Genomic DNA, 19,031 nt, shown 5'->3' with positions numbered 1-19,031 from the left:
ACCTTCACTTAGGAAATTTTATTCTGTATAATGGCTATGTAGACAGTGTTGGTGTTAGAGGGAGCTCTTCACACTGAACACTAAACTGGGCAGTCTACGGACCATACTGAATTGGTACACATCTGCTCTGAAGGTTTTTAGTAGTTTTGCAACTTGAGGCACAGGAAACATCCAAGACATGGGGCAGGCCTGGTATACCTCTCACAGTGTGTGTGAGTATATACCTCTCAGTATGTTGTGTCTGAGACACACATCTAAATTATAACTGTCTCACTGTCTGGTGAGGCTTCTTACCCAGCTATGCACTGCGATGTGCACAAGAAGTCTGACATTCTTGTGAGGAGTCTTGAAACATTGCCAGGATTTCTAGTCTGAGAACGACTGAGTCTTTGACAATAGAACCTTCCTCCAGGAGGCTCTGTAATTGAGTTTTCACGAATCTTCCTGTTATTTCTTTTCCAAAGCTAGCTTGCTTTCACCTTCCAGGCCTGTTATTCCTTCAGGCTTCATGTCTGCAGGATGCAACCTTCAGTGCTATGTCTTGCCTTCCACTGCCACTGTCCTGCCCAGGTACAGGAAGCTCGCCTCCTTTTAAACTTTTGTATTCAAGGAGCAAAGTTTTTGCTCACCTTGCTTTGTCATTCTCTGAAAACAGAATGTGCAAGATTTCATTTTCTGTGCAGACAACTTCCAGTTCTCATAAGTTGCAAGTCTATTCCTGTCCATGGAAGAACAAACAATTGCTGAGTCTCCCTATATCACTATCTTGGACCTGAACTTGAATTTTATCAATTACATGTTTTATTGTTCACTTTTCTTACTTGGTATTCTTTTTCACCCAGCACCTTTATATCTTTCCTATCTGATTTGTTTGTTTGTTTGTTTGTTTGTTTGTTGCATTTCTATGGATCATTTCATTTGTATGTATTCAAATCCTCAACAGACTTAATCTGTTGTCTATGTTGCTATTGGTATTGTGTTCTCTACCCATCATATGTAGACATACAGTGGTCTACATTTAGTTTACTGTGTTATATTGTGGTGTTTTGTTTTTTTTTTTACTATTTTTCTGTGCTTCAATTTTCCTTTTATTTGATTTCCTTTTTCTAAATATCTATGCTTAAGGAGAAAAGCAATACCTTATATTAGGTACTATGGAGGCTCACACTGCTGTAAGACTGTTCGTTTGTGTGTAACATCTATGAGATATCTCAGATGGCTCTTGCAATTCTTATCTACTGGATGATTTGAGGGAGTCTGCTATTTTATCAAAGTGTTTTGCAATAAGTCTTACATTTAAATCTCTAAGTAATAATATCTTTCAATATGTCAGGACTAAGCTCCTGGCTTGTATTAGATACCCAGTAATAGCAGAGCAAAGCATCAGCAACACTACCAGGATTCTATGTCCAGTAGACCTGGAATAGCTTCATCCACTTGCACAAGACTATATTATATATATGTATATATATACATATATATACATATATATTAGATTTATTCAAGTAATATATTTTCTAGCTTGTTTTGTTTTGTTTTGTTTTTAGTTTGAAAATTTGTATTTGAGTAGAAGAAATGGCATCTATAATTTTTCGATATTCTCCACAGGTATGCCTAAACAGTATTTTCTTTTCTCTTTCTTAGGAATTATTTTAGTTCCAGGAAGTGCACTTGGCAATTTTCTGGGAGGTTTCATTGTTTCCAAGTTGAAGATGTCTTCTAAAAACCAAATGAAATTTATAGTGATAATGTCTATCATATCACTTCTGCTTTTAATATTAAACATTTTTATAAAGTGTGAAAGAGTGAAATTTGCTGGAATCAGTGCCAATTATGATGGGTAAATATAAGTTTGCATACCACATTTTAAAATCATAACTGAAGGCATATTTTTCAGACTGGTAATCCAGTGACCTTATATATTTATTTAACTCATATTATTAAACATGAAAATAAAGTATAATATATAGTTTTACTTTTCATATTAAATGTAGGCATCTCATATATATATTTATTTATCATGCATTTATTAGTGACTTATGAGCAAAACTAGAACTTTGAGTTAGAGTATGTAGCATGTACAAGATGTTACTAGAATATGTAGAATATGTGTAATGTGATTTGACCTGTGTTCTTGAACTGATCTGTCTACTTTCCTATAAACATCAAACAATAAATTTAAAGAATATATGAGCATCTACATGGACTTTTTAGATTAAATATCTAAAGTTTAAAGTGCTTGGCAAGAGTTAATATTAAATATTAAAGAACATAAATGACACTTAAATCCAAAGGATTAAGTAAGTGAAATGATAAAAAAGAATAATAGCACTTTCAACTACAATGGGATAGCATATAACAAACTACTATCCAATAAATGCTACTGGAGCTATCTAAAGGGATATAAAACAAGACTGTAACTTCACTTCTTTCACAAATTCATCCATGGGACTTAGAGGAAAGTGATGAGCCTATAGACATAGTAATAATAGATATATTTATAACTGAACTATGGTAAGTTTTATGAAATATGTATAACAGGCAAAGGAGAAATGCTTGAAAAATGAAAATTGAGAAAGCCCTGGAACTAGATAATTAATGTCATGTCAAATGAAAAATCGCTGAACACAAAAATACTTAGATTTAATTGCTCCCTCACTTCAGCAGAAAATAAATGGAAAAGCATCCAATTTCTATTAATTTGTTTGCCAATTAAAAAATAAGATGCCCAAATAAGTGGCCCAAATATTCAAGGTGAACAAAGCATTTACAAATAAAGTAAAATCCTACTCATTTAAGTGAGTAAAGTATTGTAAGCACTCATGTACTTGAATGTTAAATGTCATAGACATGCCTTCTCTACAAATTCATTTGAAAATTATTCATAATCCATAGACTATCATTTTAAAATACAAAAAATTCAAATGGAATTATGTTTTAAAATACATTTAATTAAAAGAAAATATATATAATTTCCCCCTAAGAAAGAGTTTCATATACCTCAGAGTATGTACTTTATGTACGTGTGTGTGTGTGTGTGGGGGTATTGAGTTGAAAATATACTCCATTATATAAGAAATCAATGAAACCAATTTGGAAAACTCAAATGTAAGAAGTAAAAATCTATAGTGAAACCAAACAAGTATGGTGGTATTGTCTTAACTAAATATCTTTACATGATTCAGGACAGCTAGGTGATACATTATTAATACTTAGGAGCATAATGTATATAAAGCAGACATTCCAACATAAGAATGTTACATGTTTCAAAAATATATCCCAGGAAAATTTACATATACAACTGGAAACATAATTTGATACATCTTTACATAATTTTCCGGTAAGCAAGAGATCAATAGATGTACAATAAAACTTGTCACGACATAAGAAACTTGACTGCTAGCGGGGCGTGGTGGTGCACGCCTTTAATCTCAGCACTTAGGAGGCAGAGGCAGGTGGATATCTGAGTTCGAGGCCAGCCTGGTCTACAAAGTGAGTTCCAGGACAGCCAGGGCTATTCAGAGAAACACTGTCTCAAACAAACAAACAAAAACAAACAAACAAAAAAAAAACCACACAAAAAAAGAAAGAAATTTGACTGCTGAATTATGTTCTGCTTACAACATTTCACAATTTATTACATTCTTTTTTAAAAATATTTTTATTAGGTATTTTCCTCATTTACATTTCCAATGCTATCTCAAAAGTCCCCCATACCCTCCCCCCCCCACTCCCTTACCCACCCACTCCCACTTTATGGCCCTGGCGTTCCCCTGTACTGGGGTATATAAAGTTTGCAAGTCCAATGGGCCTCTCTTTCCAGTGATGGCCGACTAGGCCATCTTTTGATACATTTGCAGCTAGAGTCAAGAGCTCCGGGGTACTGGTTAGTTCATAATGTTGTTCCACCTATAGGGTTGCAGATCCCTTTAGTTCCTTCGGTACTTTCTCTAGCTCCTCCATTGGGGGCCCTGTGATCCATCCAATAGCTGACTGTGAGCATCCACTTTAAAACACTATTTTTTTCTCAACTTTAATAACAATCTCCTATGAGACATGTAGGTTATAGATTGCTGGCTCCCATCCTGCAATTTCTAATATAACAAAACTGAGAATTTTAAGTTTACAGGCAATCGGTGATGCTACTGGTATGAGGGACAAATTTTCACACCAGTAGTTTGAAGAGATTGATTTAGATACCTGTGAGCAAGGTAGTCTAAATGAGTATCATGGAAGCTGCTATTGGTCCTGTGACCTATAGATTTTTGGTTTGTTTTGCTTTCATTATTCGGAACCAGTTACTTTCTCAACAGTAACTAATTAGTAGAAATTGTTAAAAAAGAAAAAAAAGATGTGCCAGAAACATAAAAATACAGAAAGGAGTCCTATTTTTAGAATCTTTATTTTATTTTTGTGTATGCTGCATGTGTGGGTGCCTATAACCAGAAGAAGGTGTCAGACTCAAAAGACCTAGAACTGCAGGCATAATGTAATTCCATACAATACAGGAATACCTGGTCGCAAAAAAATAAACTTTGGTTCTCTAGAAAGAAAAGCAACAAGTGCTCTTAACTCCTGAGCCATTTCTCCAGACCCCCCAAAACTAGTGTAATACAACACTGATTCTTTGAAAAATAAATAAGTAAATAACTTCCTATCCTTCAACTAAACTAGAAAATCAGAGAAACTGAAGTTATTAAAATTAAAGATCAAAGAAAGCAATTACAGCAGACACCATAAAGTCTCAAAGGGCTGGATGGAAATAAATTAATGCAATTAGGTTGAATTAACCATATGATGATTATGAAAAAATAATATTTTAGCTGTACTTCCAAAAAACAAATGACACAAAATTTTCAAGAATGAATTTAACCACAGAACTTTTACTGCAGTGAAATTTATAATTAAACAGTAAGCTCAAGGCCAACCTACACTAATTTTTTAAAAAGGAAAGGCCACCCAGAGACCGTCTCACCTGGGGATTCATCCCATATACAGTTACCAAACCCAGACACTATTGTGAATGCCCAGAAGCACATGCTGAGAGGAGCCTGATATGGCTGTTTCCTAAGAGGCCCTGCCAGAGCCTTACAAATACAGAGGCGGATGTTTGCAGCCAACCATTGGACTGAGTGCAGGGTCCCTAGTAGAGGAGTTAGAGAAGGAACTGAAGGAGTTGAAGGGATTTGCAACCCCATAGGAAGAACAACAACATCAACCAACCAGACCCCACAGAACTCCCAGGGACAAAGGCATCAACAAAGGAGTACACATGGCTCCAGCTTCATATATAGCAGAAGATGACCTTGTCATGCATCAATGGAAGGAGAGGTCCTTGGTCCTATGAGGGCTCAATAGATGCCCCAGTATAGGGAATCAAGGGCGGGGGGAGGGTAGGAGTGGGTGGGTGAATGGGTAGAGGACACCCTCATAGAAGCAGGGAGAGAGAGGATGTGATAGGGTGTTTCCAGTAGGGAGGGAAACCAGGAAGGGGATAACATTTGAAATGTAAAGAAAATATCAAATAAAAAAGAAAAGATAAATAAAATCATAAAACCCTGCTCAATAAACTAAGAGACACAGAGAAATTGTGGCTACCAAAGGCTGGATAATTGTGAGAGTAAGAAGTGACTGGAGAGGGGCTGGTGAGATGGCTCAGTGGGTAAGAGCACCCGACTGCTCTTCCGAAGGTCCAGAGTTCAAATCCCAGCAACCACGTGGTGGCTCACAACCATCCGTAACGAGATCTGGCGCCCTCTTCTGGAGTGTCTGAAGACAGCTACAGTGTACTTACATATAATAAATAAATAAATAAATAAATAAATAAATAAATCTTTAAAAAAAAAAGTGACTGGAGAAAAAAATGGTCAGTATATTAAAGGAGGCATTTGTATATAAGAAATGACTCTTAATATGTATAACACAATAATATAATCATGGTTAATAACTTACATGTTTTTAAGTAGGTAGCAAAGAGAACTTTGAGTATTTCAAAATACAAATTAATAAAAAAAAATGCTTATGGTGATAAAATGCAAAAATTTAATCTCAGAATTGAATATTTAATGAATTTATTCATATACATTTATATATGTCTATGTATATACATATATGTATATATAATCAACCAAGAATCATCAGGAAAACCATATTAAGAGATAAGAATCAAGAGATATATCCTACTAAACAAACTGAAAATGAAATGGAAGTTCTTGAGGTGTACAAAAAATACAACTTGATAAAATTCAACATCTGTTACTTTCTGATGTGAAAACAAAAACAAAAACGTTCCATAGAATATGGGAAACATAAGGGAGATGGAGGGACGCCATGAGTTGAAGGTCAGCCTTGACTATATAGTGAGATTATATTGGTCTGTCACACAAGGAAAAACAGAGGAAAATAGAGGGAGGAAAGGTGGAAGGAAGGAAGAGAAAAAGAAAGAGAAGGAAAGGAAACAGGGAAGAAGAGGAGGAGGAGGAAGAAGAGAGAAGAAAGAGAGAAAGAAAGAAAGAAGAAAGAGGAAGGAAGAGGAAGGAAGAAAAGAAAGGAAGGATAGGAGGGAGGAAGGAAGGAAGGAAGGAAGGAAGGAAGGAAGGAAGGAAGGAAGGGAGGGAGGGAGGGAGGGAGGGAGGGAGGAAAGGAGGGAGAAAAGGAAAGAAAGAAAGAAAGAAAGAAAGAAAGAAAGAAAGAAAGAAAGAAAGAAAGAAAGAAAGAAGAAAGGAAGGAAGGAAGGAAGGAAGGAAGGAAGAAAGAAAGAAAGAAAGAAAGAAAGAAAGAAAGAAAGAAAGAAAGAAAGAAAGAAAGAAAGAAGAAAGGAAGGAAGGAAGGAAGGAAGGAAGAAAGAAAGAAAGAAAGAAAGAAAGAAAGAAAGAAACAAAGAAAGAAAGAAAGAAACAAACAAAGAAAGAAACAAAGAAAGAAAGAAAGAAAGAAAGAAAGAAAGGAAGGAAGGAAGGAAGGAAGGAAGGAAGGAAGGAAGGAAGGAAAGAAAGAGAAAGAAAGAAAGAAAGAAAGAAAGAAAGAAAGAAAGAAAGAAAGAAAGAAAGAAAGAAAGAAAGAGGAAGGAAGAAAGAGAAAAGAAAAGAGGAGAAATTTTTTGCCTTTAATCCCAGCACTCGGGAGGCAGAGGCAGGCAGATTTCTGAGTTAGAGGTCAGCCTGGTCTACAGAGTTCCAGGACAGCCAGGGATACACAGAGAAACCCTGTCTCGAAAAACCAAAAAAAAAAAAAAAAAAAGAAGAGGAATTACAAAGGGGTAAAGGAAATCTTTGAAGAAGGTGGGGCTGGGGGACCTCTTGTAGGTGGTGATTTTACTTGTTAATATGACCATAGTGACAATTTCACTATAGCATAAAATCAATCAAGTGGTACATTTTTAAGATATATTTATGTTTAGATTTTGTGTTTGAGTGTTCTCCTATGTACCACATCCATGCCTGATGCTTGCAGAAACCAAAGAGGCAGAAGATTCTCTGTTACTGGAATTACAAAGTGTTGTGAGCTGCCATGATGATGTTGGGAACAGAATTTTGGTACTCTGGAAGAGCAGAAAGTTCTCTTAAGTGCTAAGTCACCTCTCCAGGGCTACAGTGTCATGTGCTACACTCTTAAATATGTTTTTATTATGCTTTTATACCTTAGTAAATATGTTAAAAATTATTTCAATAAGCATACTTATGAATTTTATTGATATCTTGATGTATGCATTAAATTTAAATGAAGGTATTATAATTTTATTTAATCTCAATTTAACAGAACAGGTAGTTTGGGAAACCTCACAGCTCCATGCAATGCACACTGTGGTTGTGAAAGTTCCATCTATTCTTCTGTCTGTGGAAGAGATGAGACTGAATATTTCTCTCCCTGCTTTGCAGGCTGCCTTGCTTCTAAACACCTAGACTATGACAAGGTAAATTTTCTTATGATTCTTCCTCACCAGTAGCATGCTCAATTTGTAGATAGTGATTAGATTTTACTCTTGGCTCTCTCTAGAATTTTGCTTTTATATTTTCCATAGTTTTTTATTTCAACAACATAGAAAGAAATCCTACTTTGTGTTTTCAGAATTCCTTTTCATCAGCACTCACTGAAATATTTACATAATTTTTTTATATAACCAAAGGGTTTGCCAGTGCTATCCTGTGACTCATCTTTCCTTCAAATGTGTCTTCGGCTGAGATTCAAAATGCACACTCTGTAGTTTCCTTCTGTTTCCTATTTCCGCTCCACAGTAACTCAGTTATGGATATTATTTTGAAGTATGTGAGGAGGTTGAATACAATGCTCTACTGCTTAGCTATATCCCCAGTTCCTAGTTCTTTGTGCACCAGATCTTGCCACATATACAATGCTTTCACAAAATATATCTTACATTCTAGAAAACCGAGATATAGAGAGCTCATGTGAATTGGAGAAATATAACTTAGCTGAGTTGTATCTGCTTTCTGTTTTAAAGAACTACCAACTGACTTTACTAAAAGATAGTGTAGTTACACATCTTTTGGTACTAACATGAATTTCTTATCCCCTGGACTGCTAGGACCACCCAGAGTCTTTTTTTCTTAATACTTATGTTGTAGAGAGCAATTAGAAATATACTACTTGTCTATGTTTACAGGTTTTTCTTTTCATTTTGTATGTATACATGTTTTCTTTTGATGCATGTATGTATGTGTGTGCATGTGAAACACATATGCACAAATATAAAAGCATTTGACATTAAAATGAAATGCTGGTCAGAGGACAATCTCTGAGATCATTCCCCAGGATCAGCACCTTGATCTTTGAGGCAGTCTTTCACAGACCTGGAGTTCCTCCAAATAGACTAGGGTACCTGGCCCCCAAGAGCCCCAGAGATCCACACATTTCTGTATTTGAAGCAGTGGGGTTACAAGTACAACACCACACTTGAATTTTTATGTAGGTGCTGGGGATAATATCCAACCCTCCATTCATGGCATTTAGTAAACATAGCTGTAAATGTCCACCATGCCACAATACATCAAATGTACAGTTAATGAGAGGCTAAGCACAGTATAATTATTGAACTACTTTCCTGTGTGGGGAATCCTACTTAGAAGCATTCATCTCATGAAATCATTTTAATTGTTTTATATTTCTACAAGGAAATTAATTCATAATGCATATCAAATATAAAAGTATCCCACAAAATTGTCACACATCATGTATAACAGCATTTACTATTTAAAAATGAAAAGTTTCCGGTGAAGGGTATAGCTGCCAGAAGCTGTATAGAAAGACAATAATCTTAGATGGAAACAATAGCATTTAAGTCAAATTAACAAAAACAAAGTCTGTGGTTAGAGAAAACTGATAAGAATGGAACTGAAAAGTGTGCAGACTCAGCATTAAAAAAGAAAGAACTGAAATGACAAAATAATTTTGAACAATGAGGGAGAAACAACGCCTACATGGATATGAAAATTATGTCTTTTTTCATATTAGTAATCTGCATTTGGGTCTCTTTAAGCCAACAATTTATGCTTCTAAAAATGCTCCCATTTTTTTCCACATACTTATATTTTAAAAACCCTGGGAATTTCCTTTATGTTCTTGCCCCTTTGACTGGTTCTTCCTGTTAGCTGATGCAGCTCTGAGTATAAGATATCAAGGCTGAGAACTTCTATCAGCAGCTTCTTGAGCTCAACAGACACCTCATTCCCATACTCAATGGAGGAGCCAATTCATTTCATCCAAAGCATTAAGGAAGGAATCTCTTAGGTGACAAAGGATAGTGACAGCTTTTTGTCAGAGTTCATAGAGTATTGCAAAGCAGAAAGTGTATCTCAGATTAGACAGACAATGAAATATAATACATGGATTTTTTTCTTTTATATTTGAATTTGTAAAATAATCTTACACAAGAAGAAAGTATGGCAATCCTACATATGAAATAGATACTGCAAGACATACAAATGTAAAGAGAATCATAGAGGATTCTAATGAGATGTGGCAGATGTAAGAAGCTATTCAAGTGTTTCTAATTTATCAAAACATTTACTTACCTCTGAAGAATAATGGACATTTTAAAATAAATTGTGATTTTCCTTGGTATACCCCAAAGACTAATATTTTTTTAGTAAACAGAAAGGAGCTATTAGAATCTCCTTCACCTGTAATATGCTTAAACTATTTGTCCTGACTTTGGATAGTTTTTATTTTTTTAACATCTTATTAATTCATTTGATTTACCGTGTGTGTGTGTGTGTGTGTGTGTGTGTGTGTGTGTGTAATTTAGAAGTTGGTAAATGTCTTCCTCAGTTGCTCTCTGCCTTAAATTTTGCGAAAAGGTCTCTCATTGAATCTGGATCTCATCCCTTTGGTTAGGCTAGGTGGCCAGTTATCTCCTTTCTCATTTTCCCAACCCAGAGCTAGGGGATTATATTCCCTTTTCCCTTGGCTATTGACTATTCAAATTTGGTTCTTCTTGGTGCATGGCAACCATTCCATTGAATGAGTCCTTTCCCAAGCTCTATTTCTTGATTCTTTTTATTTTTTTGCAGGCACTCATACATTTTATTTTTAATTTTTTAAATAGAAAATGTTTTTTCATACAAAATATAGTGAGTAGAGTTACCCCCTCCACCTATACGAGATCCTCCCCACATCACTACCCATTCAAACCTAAAACCTGTCTTTCTCTATATCATTAAAAGACAATCAGGATAATAATAATAATAATAATAATAATAATACATTTTAAAAGCCAGAGTAGAACAAAACATAGAAAAGTAGCTGAAGAAAAAAAACTAAACAAACAAACAAAAAACACATATAGATGCTAAGAGGCACACATTTGACAGTCACAGAATAGCCTGAAAAATAAAACTGAAAACTGTACTTTATAAGCAAATTATCTGTAGTTAGTAAATAAATAAATAAATGCCCCCAGACAAAGCGTTGTCAGACAGATAGATGAAGGACAGATGGAGATAGGCAGGTGTGCAAGCAGATGAATAGATGGACAGACAGATGGACAGACAGACAGAAATATTGTGTTTGAGTTTGCTTTGTATTATCTAGCAATTGATGGACATGCAGCCTGCACTTGAAAGTCGTTTGAGTTCTCAATGAGACTTGGTTGGAGAAAACTGTATTTTCATTCACAAGTGATTGTAAAGTGGAGACCACTTCTGTGTTAGGAAGAAAGGGTTATATCTACTTCCCCTCTCAGAGCTGGTAACCCAGTCAGGTCCAGACCTGTACATACTGCCACAGTCTCTGTGAAGTCATATGTGCATTAGTCCTGTTGTGTCTAGAAGGCCTTGTTTCCTTGGTGTCCTCCATCCCCATTGGCTCTAAAAAATCCTTCCTCCTCCTCCTATGAAGAGTTATTTGAACCCTTACATAGGGAAATTTGACAGAGACATCCCATTTAAGAGTGATGTTCCAAGAGCTCTCACTCTCTGCAATTATGAGTCTCATCATTTGTTCCAATCTGCCTGGAACAGAAGGAAGCTTCTCTGATGATGGCCACGTAAGACACTGATCTATGTGTATAGCTGAATATCATAAGTCATTGTATTTTGTTAACAAAGCAGTAGTATTAGATTTTCCTCTGAGGCCATGACCTATGTGGTCATTTTTCTTAGCCACTACAAAGGTTGGCCATGGGTTCCATCTCATAGAGTGTCCTTACATCCAGGCAGATATGTTTTGGTTACTGTAACAACATTTGGGCCGCGATGGAATCAATATACTTTCAGGAAGACCATCGTTGTAGATCACAGCGTTTGCAGATACATTTGGTACTTACAATTTTCCTCTGTAGCATGCAGAGTACCTTGCAGTGCCTTATAGCTGAACACTAGTTGGTAGGGGTGAAGGCTCTATGTAGGCATCAGTGCAACTTCTTCAAATTCAGTCAGGGAATTATGTGATTGTCATTTCAGCAAGAAGGACTTACCATCAGTTGGGGAAAACAAACTATATCCTTAGCAATGGCCCGAGCTTCTTGAATAGTTTGTGTTTTGTCTCCCCTGTTATTTGGAGATTTATTTCATATATGCATATATGTAAAGAAGCATCTACCGTCATTAGGCTTGCACACAACTTTTCAAATACCCAAAGTATTAGCTGTCCTTTCCATATTTCCTCCCTTAATTCTCTCATCTCCCTTTTCCTAGTTGATCCTCCCATCCTATTCCCCCACCCATTCCTGTCCATCCATACCTAACTATTTTGTTTCACCCTCCTAGGGAGATCCAACCCTCCTCCAAGTCTCTGACTCTACATACATCCTCTATGATTCCATGGAGTGCAGGTTGCTTACCATTGACTTAAATGGAGTTTTGCATATATAAGGGAATCCATAACATATTCATCTTTTGGGAGTCTCCTTTATCTGATGCAGGATCACCTTTTTTCCTAGTTCCATTTACCTGCAATTTTCATTCTCCTTCTCCTCCTCCCTCCTCCTCCCCCCTCCTCCTCTTCCTTTACCCCTTCCTCCTCCTCCCTCCTCCTCACTCCTCCTCCTCCTCCTCAGTTGAGTAATATTCCAGTGTATAAAAATACCATAGTAGCATGTTTTCTTTATCTATTGATCTGTTGATGGACATTTATGTTGTTCCTAATTTCTGGCACTTTTTAATAGGTCAGTAATGAACATTGTTGAGCAAGAGTCTCTGTAGTATGATGTAGACTCCTTTAGGTATATGCCCAATATTTGAATAACTGGGTCTTGTGGTAGATCTATTAAGAAATTCTTGAGGAACTACCAGATATATTTCCATAGTGGCTGTAGAAATTTATAGTCCTACATGCTCATATATTTTAAATGACATGCACTATTACTGTTTATTTTTTACAGTCAAGATTTGCACATTTTTGTAATATTTTTTTTTCTTTCTCATGATTTACTTTTGCTTAAAGAATTTCTCCATCATGTCTGAGAACTTTTAACTGGTCATGGGTTACTAGCTTTCCCCCAAGCAATTAAAATACACAATTTTGGACTTTGTGATTCTTTTTCAAACACCCAAGGAAAACAATAGGAAGAAACAAAGATTTTCTTTCTTTGGGCTTTCACATCTTTAACCCCTTGTAGTTGGCTGCATTAGTTTTAAGGGGGGGGGGCTGCCTAAAGTTCTCACCTTACTGCATAAAGGAAGGAGGGAGTGTGCCTGCACTGAGTGATGCTGTCACTTTGTTTCCTTCTGGACCCTTCCTACTAGTCACCTGTTCTTACACTAACTAAGCTCTGGAACCAACCTCATGTACACACAAGCCAAACTAATAATCAAAAGTCACCACCACTAAGCTCTATTGTTATCTTCTGGCTGTCTCCAGATGCATTTAGAATTTTCTCATTGTTCTGTGCTATCTGTAGTTTCACTTAACTTGGATATAATTTTCACTTTATTGGTTGATTGATTGATTGATTTGCATCTTGAGTCCAGATGCATGTGTGACATTTGTTATTCTTTTCCCTACCTAGTGAATTAGCAATACATTTGTGCCTTTTAAATAACATTAGTCATGACATCTCAATTCTAAGTTCAGAACCCAAGAGATAGCATGACTTAGTTGTATGGAAAGAAATCAGGGGGCGAGTACGTGATCTGGTCTTTCTAGGAGGTCTGAGAAGGAATGACTTGTAAGCACATATATTTCTTTGAGCTTGAAAGAAATGAAATATGTATTTCTTTGCTAGCTCTCTTCAGAAGCAGTTTTGACTATTATGGACTACTCAAATTCTTGAAGAGATGAACCCTTTCCCCCAAGGCCAACAAAATAGAATCTTACGTTGCCTGCTTGAAACTATGACATCCAGAAAATCCTGGTATGGTTTGAAGCTCACCTAGGCAGGTGAGGTTTACTCAAAGTAGCTTCCTTTTTCATTACACTTGTATTATAGTTTAGAAAGGGAACTAAAAACCATAGATTCTTTCCCCATGGTACTATGCAGTCATGCATGAGCTATGGAAGAAATCATATAGCCATCTTGAATTACTTCCCAACACAGAGAGGAGGAGGACTTTTCTACACTGTCCCATACCTTTTAGTACTTTCCATGTGTTTCCATCTCTTTTCTTGTGTTTAAATATAGTTATTTTCATTGATCTGGTTTTCAGTCATTAATTGATCCTTTATTCTATAGTGATTCCTCTGCAATTACACCTAAATTTTAATTTCACCTTTATGGTCTATAAAAGTACCTAGTATTCGCCTGACTTAATTGTCTTGGAGACTTACTGCTGAATAAGGTCAGAATTTCTGCCTCTTTCTGAACTATAGCTGGTTCAGCTCACATGTTCTTTCCCAAACTCCTCTCCAAGTTAATTCAATCGGGCTACTCTCAACTTCTGAATTTCTCTGCCTGGCCTCATACTAACTTTGGCATTCTGTTCTAGTCTTCTGGCTCTTTCTGTCTTCACCTGGACCTGTATATATAAAATTGTCCTGGTAAAAAAACTGTCGTACACACACACACACACACACACACACACACACACCATCTCCTTCTCCCAAGCTGCTCTTCTATGTCTTCTTTCTTCTTTGCTCCCTGTCAAATATTTCTCTGATTCATCACTTTGTCTGCCTCTCACTTAGATGTTGTTATTTGGGATTAAATATATCCACTAAAGCCTTGTCTGTATTCCAGCCAGAGGAAATAAAGGTGTGTGGTGTTTTTTTCATTGCAGCCAGATCACAAAGGCCTAGGTGTTTGGATGCTATCTATTGCCAGAGCAACCATGTTGCTAGATTAAAATTCCTCTACAATGATCCCATGATATCACAGAATGCAAATGTCTAGCAATGTTATATATACTTAGTTCTCTTTCTGGTAGTTTCTGATATACTCTTTTCTTTCAACGAACTCCATCCACCATATCAAATAAGACTTTGCTGATATTTATTGTTTATGTCTTCATTTCAAGCCCATTTTACTTCTTATTTGGATCTTCTCCTAATAACACCAAGTTATCCATATCACAATTGAGAAAGATTGCATACTTGCACAGTTTCGAAATCTTTTCTTGTTTGTGTTTTATTTCTGAGGCTGTGTTATGTATATGGAACACTGTTATGTCTTATTAGAGGATATTTTTTCTTCATAAAACATTCTTTTACATGACTGTTAACTATAGTCTGTCTTCAAATCTACTTTCAATGACTTTAGAGTCTTAATGTTAGCCTTCTTTCGATGACTTTATCTGATTTATCTTCCATGTATCTGTATCTTCATGTATGATGTGTTATGGCTATTGCTTCTCTTACCTAACACTTACATATATCTTTAAACTGCAATTTCAACTCTTATTTTAATATTTAATATATTTTATATAGAAGAATTTTAATCTACCTTCATTGTATTAATGTTAATTTTTTTCAAATAAAAATTATTGACTCATGAACAAAAGAAAAATCTCACACATTGATTAAGTTAAACAAATTAGTTGCAAATTCTTTTTTACTATTGGAATTAAATATATTTTGCTGCATCATTTCAGTGGCATTTTTATAACCCACCTTCTATAATTTATAAGCACTGTTCATCATTAGCTTATAAATGATATGAGAAATGGTAGGATTTCACCAACTCTTCTCACCTGTAATTTACTATTGTCTTTATGATGTGTGGGAAGGAAGTCAGAGCACATTACCTGCAAGTATGCCTCTCTAATATAAATATTTTTGATTTGAGCATATTTATGAAGTAGTTCTCTTGCCTCTCTCAGTTTGCCTAAAAGCAGGGAAGAGTTATTCAGCATGTGGCTATCTCTGCTACAAAGGAAGGAAGGCATCTTTCACCAGTTTAGACAGGACTCTGAAGAAATCTACAAGCACCATTTTTTGTTTGTTTATTGCTATAAACTCACTTCCCACTCTGTTTTTTGTTGGAGATGCCATGGAAGTCTGTTCTGAGTCCTCCTCTGTGGAGGTTCTCCTTGATGTGCCCTGCTGGCATCAATTAACTTGAGTAGTTTTCCCAATTAAAAACAAACTGGAGGCGACTTTGTGTGTGTGCGAGCATTATGACTAATATGCTCCCTTTTGCTTTCTGTTCTCACCAAGGGTCTAACCTTTCAGGTAATTCCTCACCTTCATCCCCGCATGTTCCTTAACCTAATTTGCAATTACCAAGTTTTATACAACTTACATTTCTGATTCCCTTCCTTGTTTGTTGTTGTTGTTTGTTTTTTGTTTAGTTTTGTTTTGCTTTGTTTTCTTATTGTTTCACATTCTGCTCTTGCCTTAGCAGTGCTTGGTAACTGAACTTGTCAAGCAAGTTCTAGTTCGCTGCTTTATGCCTGACTGCTTTCCTTCTCTTATCTGGAACACATTTCCAGATAGGCTTGTAATGTTCTTCCAATCATTCTTAAAATTTCGTCTCAAATAGTATTCCATTAGTTATGCAATCCCTGATACTGCTAAGTACAAAAGTTATTTCCCCTAATACTGCCTGCAATTTTTCTTGCCCTATTTTTCTTGATAGTAACCACATATAAATCATATAAAACTTTCTTCTGCGATGTTTAATTGCTTGCTTTTTCTAAGTAGGAAGCTCTCTAATGGCAAACATATTTCTTATATTGTTTACAAATATGCACCCTCAAATGAAAATGATGTTTAGCATATAGACATTTGGCAAATTTGTGGGCTGAATAATTTTAGTTTGGGTATTTGCATAATTATGTTATTTTTTTCTATTTTTAATTAGATATTTTCTTTATCGACATTTCAAATGTTATCCTCTTTCCTGGTTTATTTTCCAAAAATCCCCTATCCTATCCTCTCTCCCCTTGCTCATCAACCCACCCACTCCCACTTCCCTGTCCTGGCATTCCCCTGTACTGGGTCATCAAGCCTTCTCAGGACCAAGGGTCACTCCTCCCATTGATGTCCAACAAAGCCATCCTATGCTACATATGCAGCTGGAGCCATGGGTCCCTCCATGTGTACTCTTTAGTTGGTGGTTTAGTCCGTGGAATCTCTGGGGGCAGTGAGTGGTTTATATTGTTGATCCTCCTATGGGGCTGTAAGCTCCTTCAGCTCCTTACTCTAGCTCCACCACTGGGGACTTTGTGCTCAGTCCAATGGGTGGCTGAGAGCATCCACCTCTGTATTTGTCAGGCACTGGCAGAGCCCCTGGCAGAGCTCTATCAGGTTCCTGTCAGCAAGCACTTCTTGGCATCTACAATAATGTCTGCATTTGATGACTGTATAAGGGATGGATCCCCGGGTGGGTCAGTCTCTAGATGGTCTTTCCTTCAGTCTCTGCTTCACACTTTGTATCTATATCTCCTCTCATGGGTATTACTTTGTTCTTCCTTCTACAAAGGACCAAAATATCCACACTTTGATCTTTCTTCTTCTGGAGCTTCATTTGGTCTGTGAATTGTATCTTGGGTATTCTGAGCTTCTGGGTTAATATCTACTTATCAGTGAGTGTATAGCCTGTGTGTTCCTTTGTGATTGGGTTACCTCACTCAGGATGATATTTTCTAGTTCCATCCATTTGCCTAAGAATTTCATGAATTCATTGTTCTTATTATCTGCGTAGTACTCCATTGTGTAAATGTACCACATTTTCTGTATCCATTCCTCTGTTGAGGGACATCTGGTTTCTTTCCAGCTACTGGCTATTATTAATAAGGCTGCTATGAACAAAGTGGAACATGTGTCCTTATTACATGTTGGAGCATCTTCTGGGTATATGCCCAGGAGTGGTATAGCTGGGTCCTCTAGTAGTACTATGTCCAATTTTCTAATTTTCTGAGGAACCACCACCCTGATTTCCAGAGTGGTTTGATCAGCTTGCAATCCCACGAGCATTGGAGGAGTGTTTCTCTTTCTCCACATCCTTGCCAGCATCTGCTGTCACCTGAGTTTTTTTATCTTAGCCATTCTGACTGGTGTGAGGTAGAATCTTAGTGTTGTTTTGATTTTAATTTCCCTGATAACTAAGGATGTTGAACATTTCTTTAGGTGATTCTCAGCTATTCGCTATTCCTCAGTTGAGAAATTTTTGTTTAGGTCTGTACCTCATTTTTTTTAATAACGTTATTTGGTTCTCTGGTTTCTAACTTCTTAAGTTCTTTGTATATGTTATATATTAGCCCTCTATCAGACGTAGGGTTGGTAAAGATTCCCAGTTTATTAATTATGCTTTTAAATGTGTTCTTTACCACTCAGGCCTAAGCCATCTTTCTACCTGTTTGGGGAGCATATTTACATTTTTGTTTCTCTGTTATAATTATTGCTTTGTAACTAAGGATATTTTTTGATGATCTTACAAATTCCCAAGTGATCTCTTTATCTCCAATCACTGTGTAAGTCTTTTCACGTGTGTGTGTGTGTGTGTGTGTGTGTGTACGTGCGCGCGCTTGTGTGTGCACTTCTCTCTCCCCCATTACAATTACTGTGATTATTATTAAAATTGTGATCTGGGATTACAATTACTGTGTTCTCAAAAATTTTGTTTCGGGGCTGGTGAAATGGCTCAACAGTTAAGAGTACTGGCTGCTTTTCCTGAGGCCTTGAGTTCAATTCACAGTATCCACATGGTGGCTCACAACCATCTGTAAAGGGATATGTGGCCCTCTTCTGGTGTGCATGAAAACAGCTACAGTGTACTTATAGAAATAAAATAAATAAATCTTTACCAAACAAACAAACAAACAAACAATAAACAAAACCCTTTGATTCTTGGAGCAATGTGTCCACTGAGTTTAATGAAAATCAAATTTGTCATGATTATACACAAAATAAAGTATTAGCTCGATTACACAAACTTTCATACTTGGGTAATTATCTGTATTTCAAATATCATTTAAAGTCTAACTTTATTCATTAGCTTATCTTTAATTGTCCTTAAATTATATTACTATCCAATGATAATAAATTTAACCTAGGTTGATGTCTGTTTCTTAAATTTGTAGAACTCTTTGTTATTTACAACAATTATTCACCCACAGATACCTACACAAAAAGTAATTTATTGACGGGCAATATATCTCTTATTTTAAAATCAATATTGCATTTCAAAATAATATATAACA

At 36.2% G+C, this 19,031-nt stretch overlaps 1 protein-coding gene across 1 annotated transcript in view; it reads left to right on the top strand.

Moving 5' to 3' along the window:
* Nucleotides 1-19,031, top strand: part of LOC110294028 (solute carrier organic anion transporter family member 6A1) — a 76,884-nt gene that overhangs the window by 34,800 nt on the left and 23,053 nt on the right. The window contains exons 8-9 of the mRNA XM_021161990.2: nucleotides 1,645-1,840; nucleotides 7,759-7,912. Coding sequence (XP_021017649.1) covers nucleotides 1,645-1,840; nucleotides 7,759-7,912 — 350 coding nt within the window. The remainder of the gene's footprint in view (nucleotides 1-1,644; nucleotides 1,841-7,758; nucleotides 7,913-19,031) is intronic.

This window comes from Mus caroli, unplaced genomic scaffold (assembly GCF_978045245.1).
Source record: "Mus caroli unplaced genomic scaffold, Mus_caroli_1 scaffold_1, whole genome shotgun sequence".
Taxonomy (NCBI): domain Eukaryota; kingdom Metazoa; phylum Chordata; class Mammalia; order Rodentia; family Muridae; genus Mus; species Mus caroli.
The sequence above is the reverse complement of the archived record's forward strand: the minus strand, read 5'-3'. Positions and strand labels throughout refer to the sequence as shown.